Below are 23,095 nucleotides of genomic sequence, written 5' to 3' on the forward strand. Positions count from 1 at the left end.
CAAGCCCAAGAAGCTCAGTGCACAGGGCCACCCACGTCCCTTGATCTTGAGAATATGCCACACACTGCCTGGTACTGCTAGCATTATTTGCTCTGATATGAATTTTGTTTTCTTCTGTTGCAGCATATGACTCAATTTATTCACATAAAACAGGACCTGCTATCAACCAGTATGTATTTGTGTGGTCTGGACCATGTAGCCTGGAATGGAGCTGAAGAAAATGTCTCCTACACAAAACAACAATGAAACCCCTCTCTAGTAGAACCATCTGTTGTGAGAGATCTGGGCCTGAACTTGTAGTACAAAACATCCGCACATGTTGTGCTGCACAGCTACCCTTCTTACTCTCAAGTCTAAGAAAGCATAACCACTAAATTCATTCTATACTTATTTAGAAAAGGGAAGACTACAGATGAATTGCACTGTATTTAAAAATGCTCTCCCAGGATAAACAAAGTGTCTCATCTGTTTGATTTAGCTACACACAAACTGGACAGACATTTCTTAGGTAAGTAAAGTGCTGGCGACTGAAGATTTCAGATAGTTGCCAGAATACAGTAATAGTGATTCTATGCAACATTCAGAATTACAATAACCACAATAAAAAACACAGAGCAATATATTGCATTTATTTGCATCCCCACTTAATATATTTCTGCAATTTGGCACCTAGGATCAATGCTCATTAAGTAACTTACCCACCATTATTCTTGAGAACATAATTAACCCTCTAGATCTCATATAAGAGGATGTACACAAAAATGCTGCCCATAGTCAGTGCATTTTATTTCTAAATGTTAAAACGGCAAAGGGGAAAAGCAAATTCTCCCTTGCCTTCTCCGCGTATAAGCACTGTCTCCAGAGACAGAGAATTTTGCAAACAAGCAAAACAGGACAAAGAGGTACAAGGTATTTAAGGTTGAAAGCTTTTATAAAATATCTTTTGCTAATATAGAGATATGCAAGCTTTTGAATTCTCTGACCAAAGATTTGGGCACAACCTAGAGAGTCCTTTTGCAACTAGAACTTTTCCCCAGATAAAATATTGCAGGACAAGTCCCAGACTGATTGTAAACTTTCAGAGACACCATGCATTAAAGAAACTAGCATCTCCGACTGAATTTTTACAAGCAGAGGGGATTGACATGATTACTCCTCTCCATGGATTTACTTAAGTGTAATTACCCAAATGCTTTTCTTAACTGATGCTTTGTGCAATCACTTCGACCCTTATATGGAAAATTACTACCAGGAAAGCATTCTTACAGAGAAGAAGGGTGGGTGGAGCAGAGAGTATAGGAGGAATGGTAGAACACCTAAGCACAGAACATGGAGCAAAGCCACTATTGTTTTGAATCAGGGATAGTATCATACAGAGAAGGCCCTGAGAATGTACAGAGAGCACTTCCATTGCAGCTGAATAACCCATGGCATCCTGCACACATAATGGCAGAAGACATGACTTCCAAGGATATTTAAAAAATGAATATATTTTCTTTGCAAAACTAAGCACTGGTTGCTACTATGCCCTTATGTCAGGCTAGTCAGTCACACAAGTAGATCTCCAAAACACCAATGGCGTTGCATCCTTCACTGGCGCCTGGGGGGGGTGTACGTACACACATGCCCCAGGCAGGACCAGGGGCTGGGCACAGAGGGTAAAGAAAACCCACTGTGCCTGCCCAAGCCTCTCTGCCGCTACTGGGCGGGGTGGGACACTGAGGGTTCACAGGGCTGTGCCGTGCCCCCTGTCCACCCACACAGGGGGAAGCCCAGCCAGCCAATGCAGCCCTTGGCAAGCAAGTCTAGCTGACATTTCTTAGTCAGCCTGAGGCAAGATTGTCCCATTTTTGTCAGTCTAGAAACAATTTGGGGCAATAACCTGGAGTTGCTCAACAAATAATTCCTTTAAACTAGTGTCATGGAAGCTCAGATTAGACACCACTTCATTCTTGGAACTATTCTCAGTTTCACCATTCTAAGAGTTTTGGGGTCCTGTTTTGGCAAGCCTGACCCATGAATGTGAAGACATTCAATACCTAGTTTCAAAACAAAAGGTGTCCATGACTCCTGGAGCTTATGGCTCCACATCCAACTTTTCAAATCTGTCTTGCACTGTCATTCAGTTCAGGAAGATATATGTGAAAGCATTCTAAGGTAAGAAAGGCCTAACTGATCCTCCAAGACACTGTATATTAAAATTAGCACTTCCAACTGTATTTGCAGTAGAACTGGAAAACCAGGTCTGATAATTCAATATAGAAACTACATGCACCCAGCCTGTAGCCAATGTTTTCCAGTAGACAAGCCTCTGCATCTGGCATTATATGAAGTTTGTCCAGTGGCCTTTAAGCTTAGTTGCAAGTAGAGGGCATCACAGTATTCTATTCGGTCCATTAGAAATATACAAGCATTTAACTGCAATGATAGCAAAAACACAAATAGTGCCCCTGTCAGCAGTGTGACAAATATGCATATGCACATCACAGCTAATATGGAATATTAATTGAATCACATGAAAGATGTCACATTTGGTATGATAAAGTGACGCTAGATACTCACTGCTTGTCTTCAGGTTTAATAACGGATGGGTCTGTAAGATTCTCTCCAACCCCTGTAGAAGTCAAATTTATCAAGTATATTAGAAGGAAACTGCATTTTAAAAAATCATTTTTGAGACTGTAGCCTATGCAATCATTTTACAGCTATCTAATCTTCCACTTTATAGGGCAGAAACTGAAAAAACAACATTACAACAAATGTTGCATGCTCATTTCATTTTTGAAGATAATTTTTATTCTTTTTTCAATTTTAATGCACCACTACCACAACAACAACAACAACAGTCTAAAGTGTTTTACTACCACAACAACAACAACAACAGTCTAAAGTGTTTTGTAGATCCAAATGGACACCTGAAATATATGTGAGCAAGAACTATATATCAATGTCAGGAAAAATTGAGTTCAAGAGATGCCCTTTGGTGTGCATTGAGACTTCTGTGATACTGAAAGAAATAGACCAGTCTCTATAGAGACAGAGGTGGAATCTACACACATATAAAAACTGTTTTGAAAATGCTTTTTTTAAAAGTGTTTTTAAAACTACATCGAATTTTCTGTAAGGCTCGCCATCCCTCTAGTGTCACATTGTACACTGCACTTAAAACACACTTTAAAACATTTTATTTGCAGCTGTCTAGCTGAGTGCAGAGCTGCACATGTGCTCATGGATCTCCATGCACAGACCGCAGCTCTTGGATCAGGGTGGGGGGGATCTTCTGTGCTCAAACTTAGCCTACTGATTAATTCAACTTTGCCATGCTGGATAAAAATAATTACATTTGTGTATATTATATGCTGTACCGGGTTCCTTACAAACCCATCTGTGCATATGAATATTTTGCAGCTGTGTTGTTATCAGATGGAGATGATAGATAGATGATAGATAGATAGATAGATAGATAGATAGATAGATAGATAGATATGGATATTAATATCAATATATACACATATCTATAGAATCTCCAGTATAAGACTAGGCTTATCTAAGAAGCTAATGACAAACATTTTTCACTGAGCCTACTACTAATTGCGATTTGCCTAAATTCCAACCTTCCTAGATTGTGATGGGATAAATTGAAATTGGGTGTAGGTAAAATTGAGGAGAAGTGCAGAAGTGAAATTCCCACTTAATGGCTGACATTTGTGTCCAGCGGTGCTTCTCTTGCTGAGATTCAGATTTTCCAAGAATTCAGTGGCACAGCTCATAGCCACATGGAGCTCTGTGCATTGTACTTTGGTTCCCATTTTGTGGAACTTCCTTCTAGTTGAGATCAGAGAGGTCCCATCACTGTTGAATGTCTGGTGCTTACTGAATACTTCTTCCTCCTCCTCCTCCAGGAGGCTTTTTAATTGAATTCTGATATTATAGTTAGGTGGGTTCCCACGAGGCAAGACACCGTGATAACAGCAAGAACCTTTCTTGAGCTACATAACTGGGAAACAGGGGCAAAGCAACTGCTTATATACATTCCTGAAGGCCTAGACCACTCCCACTCCCAACATGATTGGCTGTCTAAACTTCCAAGCTTGTGAATCAGAGTTCAAGGGCCAATGGCAGAGACCCAAATCCTGAAATGTTCTGTGATTGGACATCATGTAGTGAATCAGAACACAGGAGCTCAGAATCCATAGTCCAGACTCAAGCTCAGGCAAAAACACAGACCACTGAATACATAACAATAGTTTTAACTCATTTTTACTATTATTGTGTTGGGTCCCCTGTACACTTCTTAGAGATTACTAGGAACAGTGGCAGATCTTGGGGTCCCAAATTTCACTAGTGTCCTGTGCAATGCCAAAATCTGGCATCATAGTTGTGGCATCCCCCGCAGTGCCCCCCCAGGCTCCGCACCCAGTGCAGCCGAACTGGTCGTGCTCCCCTAAATCTGTCTCTGCTGGGGTTAAGCAGTCTGCAATTCTTTGAAATACATATATTAATCTTAAACTTATTACCCACCTTCACCAGCCAGTCCCAGAGCAGGTTACAATATGTAATACTACAGAGCCATGCAGAAAACCACATCATTCTGCACCCCATCCCCACTGACCAAGGCAGCCGTGATTTTCACTCTCTGAATTTCACATTAATTGCTTATTATGCTTTTAGGAGCATGCAACTATATTGTGCTATGGACAAAGGGATGCTTGGAGCACCATGGCCTGAATATGAATTTTAAGAATATCACAATATTGAAATCCAAACCTTTTCTGAAAGCTGAACTGAATATGTCAGAGTTTGTTGTTATCGTTTATTGATATGCACAAACTTCCCCACAAGTCTTCCATGGCTCTGTGCAAAGACCTTCACATGCACTTAAGCTTTCAAAAGAAGCCACCCACACAGCAGTTTTAAATCACTTGACTCTTAAATTTTGAATGTGAAGATAACAATAAATGAGGTTAGGGGACTGGAAGGTTTATTTTGTTTGAAAAATGTGTCTCGGTGTAATTCAGGCCTTTTGCACACTGTAAATAAATTAAACCTTTATCTTCCAGTACACATTTCCTTTGACACAATAACAGACAATTATATTGCTACTGCTTTATAGGTGGTTGTTCATCTTTTCAAAACTGTCTACTATTTCCCTTAAAACACCCTAGTCCCGATCCAGCGCCTGTATTTGTGTAAGATCTGATTTGCGTGTGAAGATGCTGTTTGAACAGAAGCGTCCCTATTCACTTCTGTGCCTGGGTCTGCACTGGGTGTTTAGTGTGGGGTGGGCCTGTGGAATGGACCCTTCTGTTTTATGTAGGGCCCGTTTTGTGCCCATTTGCTAACACACACACACCCCAATGCTTCTTGTCCCAATGCTTCTTCCATGTGAGGGTTGTACCCAGTGTCACTCATAGAATAGACCTATGTAGGTCCATCAACTTCAACAGGTTTACTCTGAGCAGAACTTAGTTCACTTCAGGCCTGGCTTTTTTGTGTGAGAAGGACAGAAGAGAGCGTGGTCTTCATAGGTGTGAGTGTGCTTACTTCTTCTGTAGATGCAACTCATTTGTCTTTTTGGAAGTGTTGTTTTCCCACAAGGGCAGTGATGCATTGGGCAGGTGAACTTAGCACAGCTTAGCCCACATTTACTGAAACATTTGTGTTGTATAACCCTGCTAATTTTTAAAAAACCAATTGCAGAAGTCAGCAGAGCACAACTGCACATTTCCCTAAAAGAAAGATAGCACTGAGAGGTTATCACTTAAAGGGGCTACATATCTCTTTAATTCTGCCCTGCCCCTACCAGCCCTTCATCCATCTCCCTGTGGCTACTGGAAATCTTGTTCTGCCCTACAGCAGACAGAGGAAGCAGATGGCAACCAAATCAGTTTTCAAGCAGTGTAGGAGGCACAAGAGTTCCATTATCACTTCCTGTGAGAGAGTTCTTTAAAAAGACCAAGCCATCTAAATGATGAGGTGGCAATCCTAGGGGAGTTGGTAAGGAAACTGAGTTGGGCCCCAAACTACTTGTCATAATTTCAGTGAAAAGAAACTGTCATCAAAGCATGAAGAGCTTACAGCTGTCTCTGGTCCTTGTTTTCATTTATGTTGTACGTAAGGGTTGAATGGCCTCCCTCAGTTTTACAGCAGAGTATTTTGGTTCTCACTTACCTTGCAAATCTAACACAAGGAGCTCTCCTCGAGTATATTCATAAGTCCAGTGAGAAAAAGCCAGCATCATTTCTTCCAGCAAATTGCTAGGCGTGATCTCGTCCCCATTGTTGTTATTGTACTTGCGGAATTCTCCAGTCATGTACTTTTCTATTGTCAGCCACTGGTTGGCTGAATGGCAATATATTAAGAAGACTTCCAGGAACCTGAAAGAAGGATATTGTCAGTCAGGAAGTTATCTGAGTAGTGAACGTCTTCCCATGAGCCACACCACTATTACCAAATACGAGGGGGTGGGCAGATTTAGCAGAGCAGGGGCAGCAAATGTTCTTTTGCTGCATTTGATGAAAACAAAAAATAATTTGCATATCTGGCAAATGTCAAAGTGCAGTCACTACCTGTAACTGCCTCAGAACAGAGGTCACCCCATCTTGTTTTCTGAAGCTTCGGATAGGTTTCCCATTGACTTAAAGTAGGAAATCAACTAACACCTATATACCTTTTTGTGGCTTTTGGGCAGAATTGGGTTTAATCCTAGAAGCCCTCCCAAGACTCTGAAGTGGTGGCAAAGTCTCAGAGCTTTCCTGCTTTGCCATGAACTTCTAGGCGGTCCTAATATCTCTGAGGTGGAGATTCTTGCCTCAGGATCATGCCTCATTCAAGGCAAATGCACAGCCCTACTATTTAACAAAAAACAACAAAAAAATTATATAAATAACATTTTCTTTCAAGTCAAAAGGGAACACATTTGTCTTAAAACTCCTGTGCACAACTAAGTTCCTTTTAATTCTCTTGAGTCATGAAAACACTCCTGTCTATGGCAAGATGCTTTAAATTGAGCTTATAAAAAGCTGTAACAAAAAGGCAATCACAGCATGATCAAAAGTATCTATTTCTGTACCGGAGCCATCCAGGGAGATAGAAAATAGCAACTTTATTGGTCTAGTTGCAGATCTCCAAACAAGTGTGGTCAAAGTCCTTAAAAATCAGATAGGCTCATCCCTTCTAATAAAAACCAGGTTAAAAACTCTTCTGAAATGGAACACTGGTTTTCACTTTGATAAAGCGTTCAGATTTTTTTATGAGGGAAAGGCCAATATTACTCTTGATACTCTATAAAATTGCTTGTAAAACAAATTGTAAAATTTTATTCTAAGTATTCAGAACCAAGTTATGAGATCTCTCATCAAATAAGTATGGCTAGATGGAGAAATCTGAAATTGAGCTGCACAGGTGGGTGTTTAAATATATTACCTCTACATGGTACAGAAAATTAAAACATAAACTCAAATGGGTTTTCTTTTTCTGCTACAGCTTTGAAACTGAGCTGAGAACTATGAAAGGCTGAAGAGCTGAGATGAGTCTGGCCTTAGCCAGGCCACCGCCTGAATCTAGAGGTGCCTCTTTCTTTCAGAAGCCTTCCCTAGTTCTACACCAGCTGTCAGCCACCTCCACATAATGAAGGGCCGTTTTGGGCTAGCTCTCCAAAGTTTACTTCTCTTCAGACTGTGCCCTGATCCATCAGTGGCCTGGTCTGGCCTGGCCTCTATATTTTATTTCATGGCAGAACGAGTTCTGAGCTCTGATACTCTGATGAATGAATGCTTGCTAGTGAGGGTGGGGGGTGCTTGCATTTACACTGAAGCCATCCCACATTTAACCACAATGCATTAACTTATGCATTAAAGGACTCTTCCTTCCTTCCTTTTCTTTTATTAGCAAGGTACTGTCTTCAAAGGACAAATTACATGATTGCGCAGAGCATAAAGCTAGTATCTTAACCCTGGTACTTCAGTGTTGAAGCTGACAATTGTATTGATTCTTCTGAAATAAACCAGTGACATGGCACCCCAAAGGTTCTGGTGGTCACCCTCTACAACACATTTTACAAAGACCTTTTCATGAACACAGACCAATTGTCATCTAAAGGTCATTGATCGAGAGTTGTCTGACCATCAGCCAAGTTAAAAGTGCAGATATAACTCGGGTATGTCAGTGATCCCAAAAGCTGGATTAGTACACTTCATGCAAAATGATAGGGTGAAAAAAATGTTTTGCAGGATCACAAGGAAGCTTCTAATTGGACTTTTAAAATATAAAATTCAAGTTTGTAAATAGATTTTGTGGGGTACCCACAAGGTGTGAGACCTGTTATCACCAGATCGTCTTCATGACAGAACTTACTGATTTGGAGTGCCAGTAGTCAATATGTGCTGGCACCCAAGGAACTTTTTGTGTGTGTGCCAAAAAACCCCACCACTGATTATGAGAAAAACTAGAGTATTTTTCCCCTCTCTATGCTCCTTTCTCACACAAAATAGACAGAACAGGTTCTGGTCTATCCGTAGAGTTGCTGAGTTCTAATAACTTTAAACAGAGTTTTGCAGGGTTCCTTTCACCCCAATGAGCTTAGGTCAATGGCTCTATTTCTTTGTGTTCCTCATTCAATCCAAAAGGAGTAGAATTGACCACACAATTTAAGAGGAAAAGCACTGATCAATCATTCAGTTAAGGAGTGGAGCGTCTGAAACAACCATACACCTCATCACACTTGAGGACAACCTGGAACATGGAATTGTAGAAGATTATCCCCCCAAAATTGTGGAATTATCCATGCTGTTGGAGTGCATTTAACCCCACCTGTCAGTGGAGGGTTAAAGAAGCACATCTCAGCTGCAAATACTGCTTTGTTTATTACCCAACCCATCAGAAAATTGTGAAAATATCTGTTATGGCAACATAAACAACTTTGACAAAAGTCCATATTCTATTTTAATGCTGCTGCTGCTGCTGCTGCTGCTGCTGCTGCTGCTGCTGCTGCTGTTATTTTGTTAGCCACCTTAAGTGCTATTTTATGGTGGAATAGTGTGGCAAAACTGTATGTTACCTTGATAAATAATTCATAAAATAAATATTGTTTTGTTTGTCTAATACTTGTCTTAGTTTTGAACCAGGATTTTGCCTGCCCGGTAATACTGACTTTTGTCATTGACTGATTATCTGTTTAAGCAAGGCATCTCATACAGAACCTAGATAGGTTTCACCTCTTCCATGTTATGCCTGAAAACAGCTTCCCTACCTTGGGGTGTAGGGAATGGTATGTGGCTTCACTTGATTGAAGGTGTATATCAACTTCTGAGCAGCTCTTTGCTGCTGTATTTCCTAGGAATAACAACAATGCATAGTATTTAGTGTTCTTCAACAACAACAAAAATAGTACAAAAGTCACTACAGCTACATTATTGCAACAGTTCTTACAACAGCTCTTGAAATAAGACAGCCAGTATTATCATCATCCCCATTATTTCCGATTTACACTTTGGGGCAAGATCCTGCAGCTTGCAGGCCACCCAGTAAGTCTTTTTATGGCTGAAGAGAGAGCTGCACTGGGGGCTTCCAGCTGAGAGATCATACTCCTAACCACTATCTGTGGCTTAGATGGAGAAAACAAACATCAGTTATAAACAGTTTTAAGACATAAGATACAGTCTGAACTGTTAAATGCTAAGAATGCCTGACCATGGTTTGTTATCTAGCATAAATCAAAGATGCAAAGCACCCTATTGTCTGACCTCCTCAGTTCCTACAGCAGATATTAAAACATCCTTGGGGTGCCTTCTATGCAGTGCCCCCCCCCCCAAGCAGTGCAGGCAGATTGCAAATTGGGTTTCATTGACTTTTATAGTTACATTGTCATTTTTGGTTTGTCCCAGCCTAATGTGTCCAATATATTTTATGTGCAATGTTTGGATATAATTTCAACACATTTTCTGGTACGACAGAAGGGGACAGAAATGGCGACATTTCCCATTTATGCCACCAGGGAGTCAGGCATTCAACTTCAGGAAAGACTTCTGTTAAATAATTCTTCACAGGGGTTCAACGATCACATGGAGTCAGTATAGATTTCTAGCCAAGTCATACGCACTCTGAGGCAGAGATTGAGCACGGTGCCATCATGGAAGATCTTTTGCCATGACTGAACTACTTCGGGAAGGAAAGATTTCACAATGAAGACTTGGCCCAACTTCAGCACTTCATTCTCAGACCAGGTGCAAATGACCTTCATGGCCCTCCTTAGGCCTCCACCCATTTCCTCCCGAGACAACACTTGAATCATGGCCGCCATCCCATGCTGTGACCAGGTGGACATGCTTTTATCAAGATTCAGTGGAGAACTCTCTTCCAGTCTATAGACGGTCACTTCTTCTCCAGCTAAGACAAAATAAATTGGAAATATTATCTGGAAAGGACACAGTCGCATTGACTTATACAAGTAGAACAGCATACTCTATGTTGAATTTGTTTTCTTAAAACTATTTATATACAAAGCAGTTGTTTCTTGGTACCACAGTGAAGAGGTAAGATGTAATACATGCCGTATGATTTCATCCAGTAATGGTGCACTCCTATGCTTGTCTACTCAGAAGTAAGTCTCCCCAATTTCAGTGGGGCTTACTCCCCTCTTTGTGCATTCATAGAGAAGCTGGTACTCACCAAAGAGCTGCACTGGTGTGAAAGGTATTGTATGAGCCAATCTCATTAAATTGTTCCTTTCGACAGCTGCAAAGAAATAGGGCAGGTAGGTCATACTTGAGCAGTGCATCATTTACTCCTATTTTCTGCCCAGAAACATTTGGTGATACTTCTCAACATATGCATGTGGACAAGGCCCTTGGCTCCCAAGCATCAAATCCTCATTATTTATTATCTTTCCAAGTACTGGGTTTCCACTGCCCATCTTCACAGCACACATCACCCTACTCTGCACTGCAACATTATATGAAAAATATGCAGTACAGCTGGGGCAGCCAATAATATTAATACTACTACTACTACTAATAATAATAATACATTAGTTTTTACCCAACATAGCAACCCATCCATCTTCCCTACCACTGCAATCCTTGGCTCAAGCTCAAGCAGTCAAGTTTAGGGACAATGCAGGAATTATTTATTAGGTTTATGTGCTTAGTTCCTGGTTTGTTTGGTGGTGTTGCCTAAACTATTACGTCGCTCCGGATCCCCAAAACAGGGTTTCCCCACGAGTAGGGAAGACGCAAAAGGTGCCAGCCGAATCCCAGGTTCACAAGCTTCTTCCGCCTGTGATTTCAGTGGGTCTCCGCCTTCGCCGTGGCGGTCAGACCCTGTTTTTCACGGATTAAGTTCCTCCCAATCGGAGGAGCTCAGCCATTGCCGGAGGTGCCAACCCAGAAGTCCCCTATTATGTCTTCCATTTGAGACCAGGTGAAGATGGTGTTTAGCATGAATTAAGTAGCATGTCTGTATGCAGCTGCTGTCATAATTTATGCTAGGAACTGTGTAGGCTGGGAAGAAAGAACACGAGTTGTACTGACAAGTACGTAAAAGGCTATGCAACATGTTGTATGTAGTCACAAGAATAACTTTTCTTCTCTCTTTATTAAGAAAGACAGACATTAGAGACTGTAATCTTGAGCAGAATTTTGACAGGCAGTGGGTGATAAATCTCCTTTGCTTTCAGCCATTTCACCAGCTCAAAATCACACACACCCCAGTTGTTTTTCTCCTTAAAGGTGAAAAGATAAGTGACATGTTTTTATTATTATCCTTGCAGGGACAAAAGCAGTCAGGAGATTGCGGGGGGGGGGGGGAGTACTAAGACAAATAGCCTGCTCCTGCTATAGGTTCTATCTTAGGGGAAGAAGAAGAAGAAGAAGAAGAAGAAGAAGAAGAAGAAGAAGAAGAAGAAGAAGAAGAAGAAAGTTACATGCATCCGTGTGTGATTTGGCTGCAGGCATCTTTCCTGGAAATAAGAGTGCCTTAACAGCAGCTCACCAGAGATGGAGTGGTTTGGGAATATCCTAGAACTGAGCTTACCTTGAACAGCCGCCACCCCCCAAAAAGGAATTTATGGCCACACTGCAGGTTGAAAAGTGGAAGTGGGAGTCTGATGACTTTCAGAGAGGAGGGCAAAACTGCTTCATTTTCAGCAAGGGGCTGTTTAGGGTTGGTTACTGTAGTGGTTTAAAAAGAAAGGAACTACTTTTTTCAGCAAAGAGACACTGCTCTAGAAAGCCCTAGCCTAGAATGACATTTGCTCCAATTGCCTCAAGTAGCATTTTTTTTAAGTTGTAAGGAAAAACAGTCCCACAGCTGCCTCCAAAGTAAAGTGAACAGTTTGCCCTCAACTCTCTCCCCCTCCTATTTGTTCCCCTATTCTAAGCAGAACATCAATGGTGAGGGGCGGGGGGGGGGAATCTCAGCCCCACAGCCAGTAAGATTTTAGCATCCCTGGTTGATATGCGTAGAAGCCTATTTCAGCATTAGGTGGCATGTAAATTAAATAATCAACAACATTTGGGGTGTTGTGTGATGCTGAGGTCTTCTATTTTGGGTATGGTTGAGATTATTATATTATTTTTTAAAAATTTTATACTGTGCTTCATCTGGAGTTCACAGGTGGTTCACAACTAAAGATACAAAATGGAATCACAAAATACATAATAAAACAAAAACACAACAAACCAATAACCTCCTTCCCAAAGTCACATTTAAAAGGTCATAGAATGTTAAATCAGCCCAACACCTGTTTGAAGAGAAACATGTTTGCCTGGTACCTAAAGACAGGCATTCCACAAACGGGGAGCCACCACAGAAAAGGCCTGTTCTCCTGTTGCCAACCTCCGGACCTCTCGAAGGGGAGGCACCCAAAGAAGAGCCTCAGGTGAGAAATGATGGAAATGTTTTCCTAACATAGGAAGATACTATCCCTTCCCTTCCAGGAGAGCAAGGAAAATTAACTATTGCGCAACATAGGGCAATATGTGTTAGGTTCTTTTCTGTAGAGAATGTTTAAAAAGCTTGCCTAAAGTCAAACAAGCCATCTGTGGTACAGGCTGGCATTGAAGTGGGCGAGGCTGTGTTTCCAACCCAGAATCTTATAATTATTCAGAGTCCTAACTAGTCAACCTAACTAGTAGCCATTCTTCAGGAATCTGCATTTGAAGAAATATTCCAGTGGTAGAAAACAAATGAGGGTTAAGATTCAGAAATAAATAATAATAAATAGGTCTAAATAAGGATAATATTATATTTGGGGAAACATAGTTCTCCAACTCAATTTTGCAGTGGAAATCTTCCCAACCAATTTTCCCAAAAGAAATTCTCTCTTTTGTTTCATACCAGGCTGCCATGGCGTTCTTAGCCACAACTCACCCATTGCAGGTGTGTTTGATTTTTGTTGATACATTCATTGGACTTATGATGCAATAGCTAGATAGGAGGGGAAATTGGCCATTATTGACTGAAAATCTGACACAACTTTGGAATTTCATTTAACTGTGCTCTTCTCAATTGAAATGTGCAAAGATTTTCAGATTCTAAAGTAAGTGTGGACTATAGGGACATCTACTGGCATGTTCTACACATTTCTCACTATCCTCACAGAAAAAAACCCAGTTTTGTGGCATTCTACTGACTGGTACATGTTCAGATGGAGAATGTAAAACAGAGCTCTGGCTGAGCAGTGTTCAAATGGTTGAATTGGCAATTGATCAGTTTAAGGTGGAAATCAGAAGCTATGAAGGCTATTTTGTTACATTTGATCTGATACATCAGTTGTGGCCCACTAGCAACAAGGCAGGCTTCCTAAGATTTGGAGACTTTTCCTTCTTTATTTAGAAGAAAATATAAATCACTTAATAAAATATGAACTCTAAGCAGTATACATAAAACTGAGAGGCTGAAACCGAGACTCTGACACAATCAGCCTGACCTATTTGCTAAAATTACAATAAAAAATAACCTCTCCCTGTTTACAGACATACAAGGCAGGTGCTCATCCTTGATCACTGCTTATAACACATGAGGAAGTGAATGACATGCATTACTTTTTACCAAGTTAATGCAGCATATGGGTAAATGATCAGTAGTTGGTCCAGATGCTCCTCAGATTCCTTCCATGTGAGCAATTTTACTTTAGAAATTCCCAGTTTGAAAACAAACAAAACCTGAGGATAATCCACTTATGGTAGGAACAAGAATATGCAGAAAACATTGCATTTTTATGACAAGTACAAATTAATAGAGATTAACAAGCTGTTGCTTCTGTATGTTCCTCTATTATTTCCCTGTGTTGTCTTTGGCTGTGAAACTGCCATTTCTTCCCTGCCAGTAGCTTTTTAAAAACTCTGTACTTGGTTCGTCAACAACTACAGTACTTGCTATGTAGAAGCTAGTGTTAAAGTGATAAATAATCTTCCCACTCACTTCTGTGTTACAAATCACATTAATATCTTGCTTTTGATAACAAATTACTTCCAAGTGAGACTGTCAAAAAATGGCAGGGGAAAAGAATTAATATGCTTATCAACTACTACAATAGTTCAGCTGTCACTTAGATAATTAATACTTACCGGAGTAATGATGATGCAGATCTTGAGTCTTTAAGGAGGATGAGATTTCTAACAACAACAACAACAACAACAACAACAACAACAACAACAACAACAACAACAACAGGTTTTTGTTTTAACCAAAGCAAGCAGAGATAAATGTGCTGTTTAAGTTTAAGAAGGTTATGAAATAATATGACTGGCTTAGCATTCTATGGAAGGGAATTAATTTAACTGTGTTATAAAGTACAAAATGTAGCCTGTGTAAACTGTCAATAAAACAACACGTAATTATGCTGGAGAACACAGAATGACAGGCAATAGTCAACTCAAGGACACTCAGCTTCTCCAAAGCTGAAGAGCTGGAAATTGCACTTTAGGGACGATAAAAACCCCTTTACTGTCCACTGTGCTTCATGGGATCCCAAAGGTCTGATCTCCTCAATTCCATCCTCAGTCATTATGCATTCCATTAACTACATGATGACAATAATGTTATAGCAATACTGCTTCATTAACTCATGACATCTAAGATGTTGTAAAATTTAAAACAGACAAATAATAAAGAAGAAAAACTAATATAAAGACACATTTATAAAGTGGCCTAGATTCTATAATGTACAAAGCAAACTCTGATCTTACTTGAAAAGGTAAAGGTAAAGGGACCCCTGACCATTAGGTCCAGTCGTGGCCGACTCTGGGGTTGTGGCGCTCATTTCACTTTATTGGCTGAGGGAGCCGGCGTACAGCATGACTAAGCCGCTTCTGGCGAACCAGAGCAGCGCACAGAAACGGCGTTTACCTTCCCGCCGGAGCGGTACCTATTTATCTACTTGCACTTTGATGTGCTTTCAAACTGCTAGGTTGGCAGGAGCTGGGACCAAGCAACGGGAGCTCACCCCATTGCGGGGATTCGAACCGCCAACCTTCTGATCAGCAAGTCCTAGGCTCTGTGGTTTAACCCGCAGTGCCACCCGTGTACCATAATCTTACTTGAAACAGAGGCTCAATTCAAACATCATCAGTGGCAGAGCATGGTTTGGGATGCCTAACTATGGTTAGGTGTGATGCAGTTTGAACTGACAATACATGGTTAGCTTCTCTGACAAACCAGAATCAGGCACATGGTGTGCAAACCATGGCTTGTGCTAACTATACTTTGGAGTGATGTCTAAACTGACTTCATGTACGGTGGCACACAAGCAACTATATGCTATGCTTTGTGCATATATTTGTAAGCTTTTGCCATGGTTTGGGTTCTACTGTTGGCTCGTGTTAAGCTTGTGGTCTACTAAAACCCCTAGATCCTTTTCACGTGTACTACTGGCAAGCCAGGTGTCCCTCATCTTATATTTGTGCATCTGGTTCTTCCTGCCTAAATGCATAACCTTACATTTGTCCCCATTGAAATTCATTTTGTTAGTTTGAGCACAGGTCTCCAATCTGTTAGGCTGATACATATGTGACCTTTCAGGTTTCACAGACATTCACCATCAGATGTCTAGCAAAGCATGGCCTCATCTTTTCTAGGACTCCTCTGAAGACAGTTTATCTGAAGCATTAACTTTAAAAAAGTCATAAATGGAAGTGTATTTTCATTGCAGAAGTCTCCAAGTCAACCTCTGAATTATGTACCACAACTATAGGAAGGTCTAAAAATGATATTAATAGACTTTTGAAAAGACCAAGGTCTATTCTAATTATACATTTTATAACTATGCAATTTACAAATAGGAAAAATGCTTACCAAGAGTTCCATCTGAACTACTCAACCTGTTCAAAAGAAAATACTGAAGTTAGTTTTATGTGCTTGAAAAAATATATATCCATATTAAGTATATAATAAATGCAGGAGGGAAAACAAAGTTTTTCATCTTTACACATAATGATAACAAAAAATTTATGTGCAGTACCACATGCAGAAACAAATAATGCTACAGACATTGGAAGGGAACATAAAATTATGCCCACATTAAGAAGATGTGCAGGACAATATGGGGCTGTTAGAATTGTTCATCTTGAGAAGTACTGACACTAGATTGGTGGCCCCAGGCACACAGGCCAGGAAGCCTATGGCAACCTAAAACAGCCGTTAGACTGTCCTCTGACTGTACAGCCAGAATGACTGCCTTCTCTGTGGTGACATGAAGGTAGTGTCTATGTTGATGGGACAGCTGAGCAAAGACTGGCCTCAGAGAAAATATCTGAAGGTTGGAGAGAAGAATGTGAAATACCCAGCACTGGCAGAAACACACAAAATCCTACTACCACCTCTACACATCAAACTTGGTCTGGTGAAAAAAACTGTAAAAGCCTGGACTGGACTGGACTGGATCACCTTTCAAGTACCTGGCTGCAAATTTCCCTCAGCTCAGTGAAGCGAAAATTAAAGAAGGCTTTTTTGTGGGTCCTCAGATCTGTGTGGTGTAGTGGTTAAGAGCTATGGACTTGTAATCTGGTGTACTGGGTTCGATTCCCCACTCTTCCACCTGCAGCTGCTGGGTGACCTTGGGCCAGTCACACTTCTTTGAAGTCTCTCAGCCCCCCTCACCTCACAGAGTGTTTGTTGTGGGGGAGGAAGGGAAAGGAGATTGTGAGCTGCTTTGAGACTCCTTGGGGTAGTGATAAAGCGGAATATCAAATCCAAACTCCTCTTCTTCTTCTTCAAAGACAGTATGTTTTACAACCTGCTTCAGGGTGACAGGAAAAAAGCCTGGGGTGTGTTTTGTCTGGTGTTAACTAACTTCCTCGGGAATGTCAGGACAGAAAACTGCAACAAACTGGTTGAGAACATGTTGTCTCTGTATTATAAACTTGGCTGTTATATGTCCTTAAAGATCCACTTTTTCCATTCCCACTTGGATTTATTCCCTGGCAACTACAGGTATGGCAAGTCATGAACATGGTGAACATTTTCATTAGGAAATTGCAACAATGGAGAAACAATACCAGGGAAAGTGGTCTGTTTCCATGTTGGCTGACTACTGTTGGACGTTTGGCAGAGATGATTCTGAGGAACAGGCAGAGTGGCATCAGACAAAGAACCTGGCTCTCACTGGTCCTTGTTGTATGGACATATTCCTTGATTATGTAATAAACTATTGCAGATCTCTAAGAAACAGTAGCCAATTTTGCATTTTCATTGTCATATTCGGGTTCAGCTCCTCAACTCATCTACAAGAAACAGCTACTTTTATCTCAGAGGTATTACTTTTGTCAAAATTTGTTGTGCAGTGATATTAGCAATGTTGCATATCCAAAGTGAACCAAGGAAGACAGATGTGCCTGGGGATACAAACAGAACTACTTACGAATGGCTCCGGCTCAAATTATTCTTCCTATTTTTCCTAGTCCAAGTCATGCTGTTATTTAAATCCTGAAAGGGAAGGGAAATGGCAAACACATTTTCTCAATTAAAACATGTCCTGATTTCATGGCTGCTTGGGCATGTTGTCCTCAAGTCTGCAGCCATGTTTATCCAGAAATCATCATCATCATTTTATCTGTATGCCACCTTTCCACTGTTAAAATTATGCTCAAGGCGGCTTACTACATAAAAATATTTACATAATTACAAATGTAAAACAGGTAGTCATAAAAAATAAATAAAACACATCAAAAAGTACACAACCAAATTGAACTATTTCCACATAGATCAAAAGATCTAAAAATAAAGATACAAAAAAAATAACATCAACAACAGTAGAAATACCACAGCCCATGAATGTAGCCAGGAATTATGTTTGGGGAGCAGGATTTATGTTAGGTATGGCAGAACCAAGCCATCTGTGACACAGTTGGTCAATTAGTGAAGTATTTATATTTGTTCACTTGATTTAGAGGCAGGCAGCTGACCCACTGACCTCTCCTGGCTATGCCCATGCCCCAGCCAAATATTCTGTTTAGCCTCAGCTTCTGCCATTGCCATCAGCCAGGGCCCTGACCTCCCAGGCCAGGTGGAAAAGACCTGCAAGGCAAGGAACCACCAAGATGGCAATGTTTGACCTAAGCTGGGAGGTTACTCTACTCTGGTGCAGTATGTTTATAAAGACTTTTGTGGTATCAAGAGAAGCAGTTAAAATGCCCTACCAATTCTATTCCCAAGTCTGTTTTGATCAGCAAGCTAGTCTGCTTAAGTCATTGGCAAAAACATCATCGACTTGAATTACCCTTGACATTCTGGTTTTCACTACTTTAGTTTGCATAAATTAGTTCAAATGGAAAGGAAAAAAATCTAAAGGTAAATGCATAATCCAAAATACAAATAGCAGGATGAGTTTAATCCCCAAATTGCAAGGAATAATTATATCACGAAACAGCTAAGAAGTTTGCTTAGTATCGTTGTTCAATAGAGCCGACCCCACTCACTCTATTTTCTTAATGGCCTAGAGAATTACCATATAAAACCTTGGTTTCAAAAAAAGTATCTTCTTCATATAGACTCCCATTTCATGATTCAATAGTTTAATGGCTTTTTTATTAATCTTTTCTGAAGGTTAAGTGGTTAATTACTTATTTCTTACCCAGAGTCTACTCTGCCTGCTGCATAAAATGAAATTTCTCAAGAAAAGTTTCTTCCTAGTGCTCAGCCGTGAATTCAGACCAAGATATAGCACAAGAATCTGTGGGTTGGGCATAGATTTATAGAAGGTAAAGAGCTGACTAGCAGTATTTTATGTCTTCAAGCCTTACCTCTTGTGACTGCCTGAGGTAGTCACAAATCTGTACCGTGTGTCTTGCCGTTTCTTGGTTTTTCATTCTCTGGCGCAGACAACTAATACGGTCCAAACCTAGCCAAGTAAGCAAACACAGCAAGAACACATGTGAACTTTTTTTAAAAGACAGACAAATGCAAGCATGTATGCATGAAGAGGCCAGTCTGAACAGGATGTTCTGTGCCTCTGAGAAATGTGCAGACTACTGCAATATAACTGGAAACACTGCATTTCTTATGGGCTACTTGAGCCTTTGCAACCTGGTGCATTGCTTCTCACCCATAGATGCCAACTCTTAGGGGCCAAGGTCCCTTCACTGCCGCCGCCCCCACAAATAAAAGTTGATGGGAGGCTTACTTACTGCCCCCAATATTTGTCCCCATCACCACAGCAGACAGTGGGCAAGAGGAGGTATGCTGTCATCACAGCACAGGCACCTGCTGTGACATTGAAGGGAATGGGAAACAAGGAGAGGGAATTTGAGCAGCCCATGGACCACATTCAGATCAGCTTGGCAATGAGGTGAGCATTTTCCATTTTGGGAGGAAGAAGGTCAGCTTATTCTGGAGACACTCCAATGTGGGAAGGTCCATCACGACTTTCCTGTTCAGAATCTATGGAAAGTTTCCAGCAGATCTGCAAAATCAAGTTGTATGCAAGCTCTTGATGCTATCGTGCCCTCTAAAGCAATAGAATTGGAATCATACCTTGTCACCTCACCCAGGTCAGTATTTCAAATGTAGTGTTGATGCTCAGGGAGTAGAAATAAAACAACTTCCTATTCATTAAGGTAATTAATGTGCCACATTAATCTGAAGAAGTGTGCATGCACACGAAAGCTCATACCTAGAACTAACTCAGTTGGTCTTTAAGGTGCTACTGGAAGGAATTTTTTTATACTGTTCCCAGGTTTCCTATTTTCTTGGAAGCTGACCTGTAATCTGTCACTGATTAGTCTATAAGTGTGAGAGGGAGGTTTGGGGAAGGGTGAGGTGGATTTGGTGACACGGGTGGCGCTGTGGGTTAAACCACAGAGCATAGGGCTTGCCAATCAGAAGGTCGGCGGTTCGAATCCCCACGACGGGGTGAGCTCCCGTTGCTCAGTCCCGGCTCCTGCCAACCTAGCAGTTTGAAAGCACAACAAGCAAGTAGATAAATAGGTTGGGAAGGTAAACGGTGTTTCCGTGCACTGCTCTGGTTCACCAGAAATGGCTCAGTCATGCTGGCCACATGACCTGGAAGCTGTACACTGGCTCCCTTGGCCAGTAAAGTGAGATGAGCGTCACAACCACAGAGTCATCAGCGACTGGACCTAATGGTCAGGGGTCCCTTTACCTTTACTTTTATTTGGCTCCTCTTACCTGTCTCAATGGTTTTTCAACCTTGCAGCTTGCTGGTATAAGCTAAACTGAAGGGCTCTTGGCTTGAGACAAACAGCCAATAAACTAACAGAAAAGTGTGAAATTTCTGGAAGTCAATCCAGACCCAGATGATACAGCAGGAGAGATACTTCACAAGAAATTTAATAGCCTATCCCCACAATTTGTTCTCTTAAGAAGGCTATTGTGGGTGGTATTTATGGGTCCTGGCTGCCACCAAATGTTTCATATTCTACCTATCATTTGCTTTGGATTACATACTTAGCTGATTGAAGGGAGGTGAAGTTAGCTCATTTGTTCTGTGTTCCCATTTGTCTCCCACAGGTCTGTTTTCAAGTGGCTCTGAACTAACTTGAGTGCTCTGGGGACAACCATCAACTGTAATCATCTGCCAAAAGAAAAGGAAAAACAGTAATCATAGAATCATAGAGTTGGAAGAGACCACAAGAGCCATCGAGTCCAACCCCCTGCCAAGCAGGAAACACCATCAGAGCACTCCTGACATATGGTTGTCAAGCCTCTGCTTAAAGACCTCCAAAGAAGGAGACTCCACCACACTCCTTGGCAGCAAATTCCACTGTCGAACAGCTCTTACTGTCAGGAAGTTCTTCCTAATGTTTAGGTGGAATCTTTTTTCTTGTAGTTTGGAACCATTGCTCCGTGTCTGCTTCTCTGGAGCAGCAGAAAACAACCTTTCTCCCTCCTCTATGTGACATCCTTTTATATATTTGAACATGGCTATCATATCACCCCTTAACCTCCTCTTCTCCAGGCTAAACATGCCCAGCTCCCTTAGCCGTTCTTCATAAGGCATCGTTTCCAGGCCTTTGACCATTTTGGTTGCCCTCCTCTGGACACGTTCCAGTTTGTCAGTGTCTTTCTTGAACTGTGGTGCCCAGAACTGGACACAGTACTCCAGGTGAGGTCTGACCAGAGCAGAATACAGTGGCACTATTACTTCCCTTGATCTAGATGCTATACTCCTATTGATGCAGCCCAGAATTGCATTGGCTTTTTTAGCTGCCGCGTCACACTGTTGGCTCATGTCAAGTCTGTGGTCAACCAAGACTCCTAGATCCTTTTCACATGTACTGCTCTCAAGCCAGGTGTCACCCATCTTGTATTTGTGCCTCTCGTTTTTTTTGCCCAAGTGCAATACTTTACATTTCTCCCTATTAAAATTCATCTTGTTTGTTTTGGCCCAGTTCTCTAATCTGTCAAGGTCGTTTTGAAGTGTGATCCTGTCCTCTGGGGTGTTAGCCACCCCTCCCAGTTTGGTGTCATCTGCAAATTTGATCAGGATGCCCTTGAGTCCATCATCCAAGTCGTTGATAAAGATGTTGAATAAGATGGGGCCCAAGACAGAACCCTGTGGCACCCCACTAGTCACTCTTCTCCAGGATGAAGAGGAACCATTGATGAGCACCCTTTGGGTTCGGTTAGTCAGCCAGTTACAAATCCACTGAGTGGTAGCATAGTCAAGTCCACATTTTACCAGCTTCTTTACAAGAATATCAGCCAAAGATGACAGGTAGTTGAGCTTAAGTTGCCAGTAGCATAATCCTTTCAAACCACTCTAGCAGGAAAGTCCCTTATACATAATGGGGAGGGCAGATCATTGTTTGCAAATGTTACATGAATAAAGCATTAGCAGTAACAAAGAGGAAGTACGTACAGCTATTCACTAACACTTGTCAGAAGTCATAGCCAAGATGTTTTTACTCAGAGTAAAAAGGGGTGTGTGTATTGGACAGCTGGATTTCACTCAGAGCTACTTGCTCCCCCCCCCCCCCCCAATAATGTGAGCATGAGCCAAGCAGTTTCCAAATATGCAATGATTAATCAGCCAGGTCAGTAACAGTTTTAATAATCACCTTGAAAGAAGAGCTGAGCTTTCATAACTGTGTAATTCTATATTTATTCAGCTTGTTAAAAAACAGAAAAAGGACATACAATTCTAATTCCAGCTTCACCTACCGGCACCTGAAGAGTTTTCTGTTTCTTCCTCGAAGACTTCCTTTCTTTGTTTCCAAGTTTTGCCTTTGCCAATACTGGCTGATATGACTCTGCAGATTTGGATAGCTCTGAGAGTAAAAAGGCAGGGGGTGGGGAGGAGGCAACAAAATTCATATTTCAAAGAAAACTCAATAAAGTTTCACACCTACCTGGTATTAAGTCTAATTGAACTAATTCATTGAGACTTTCTGAGCAGTCACACAAAGGATTGGAATGTTACAGTATTAACAGTTTTAATATCTAACCATTTTACTACTGTGTATAAGGGTGTGCATGTCACATTTAAACAAACTTAAATTTTAAAACTGTGCAGCGTAATATATTGTTTGCTTTGATAGTGCATTGGTGGAAATTGAAACTAATGCAAAGAATTCTGGACACTTTCCTCTGTTACACTGCCTCCCCTTCCCCTTAGATCACATGTTTGCAGTCATCACAT

General features: G+C 41.1%; 1 protein-coding gene across 5 annotated transcripts in view; it reads right to left on the reverse strand.

The window, feature by feature from the left end:
* TRPM6 (transient receptor potential cation channel subfamily M member 6) overlaps positions 1 to 23,095 on the reverse strand; it is a 100,594-nt gene that overhangs the window by 12,003 nt on the left and 65,496 nt on the right. For all 5 annotated transcript variants that reach the window (XM_081880903.1, XM_081880902.1, XM_081880900.1 and 2 more), the window contains 11 exons: positions 22,618 to 22,724; positions 20,902 to 21,028; positions 19,239 to 19,336; positions 17,858 to 17,922; positions 16,294 to 16,319; positions 14,568 to 14,615; positions 10,669 to 10,734; positions 10,100 to 10,386; positions 9,251 to 9,333; positions 6,172 to 6,377; positions 2,563 to 2,614 (listed from right to left, as the gene is read on the reverse strand). In XM_081880903.1, coding sequence (XP_081737029.1) covers positions 2,563 to 2,614; positions 6,172 to 6,377; positions 9,251 to 9,333; positions 10,100 to 10,386; positions 10,669 to 10,734; positions 14,568 to 14,615; positions 16,294 to 16,319; positions 17,858 to 17,922; positions 19,239 to 19,336; positions 20,902 to 21,028; positions 22,618 to 22,724 — 1,165 coding nt within the window. The remainder of the gene's footprint in view (positions 1 to 2,562; positions 2,615 to 6,171; positions 6,378 to 9,250; positions 9,334 to 10,099; positions 10,387 to 10,668; positions 10,735 to 14,567; positions 14,616 to 16,293; positions 16,320 to 17,857; positions 17,923 to 19,238; positions 19,337 to 20,901; positions 21,029 to 22,617; positions 22,725 to 23,095) is intronic.

This window comes from Podarcis erhardii, assembly GCF_964252035.2.
Source record: "Podarcis erhardii genome assembly, chromosome: 11".
In the NCBI taxonomy this organism is placed as follows: Eukaryota; Metazoa; Chordata; class Lepidosauria; order Squamata; family Lacertidae; genus Podarcis; species Podarcis erhardii.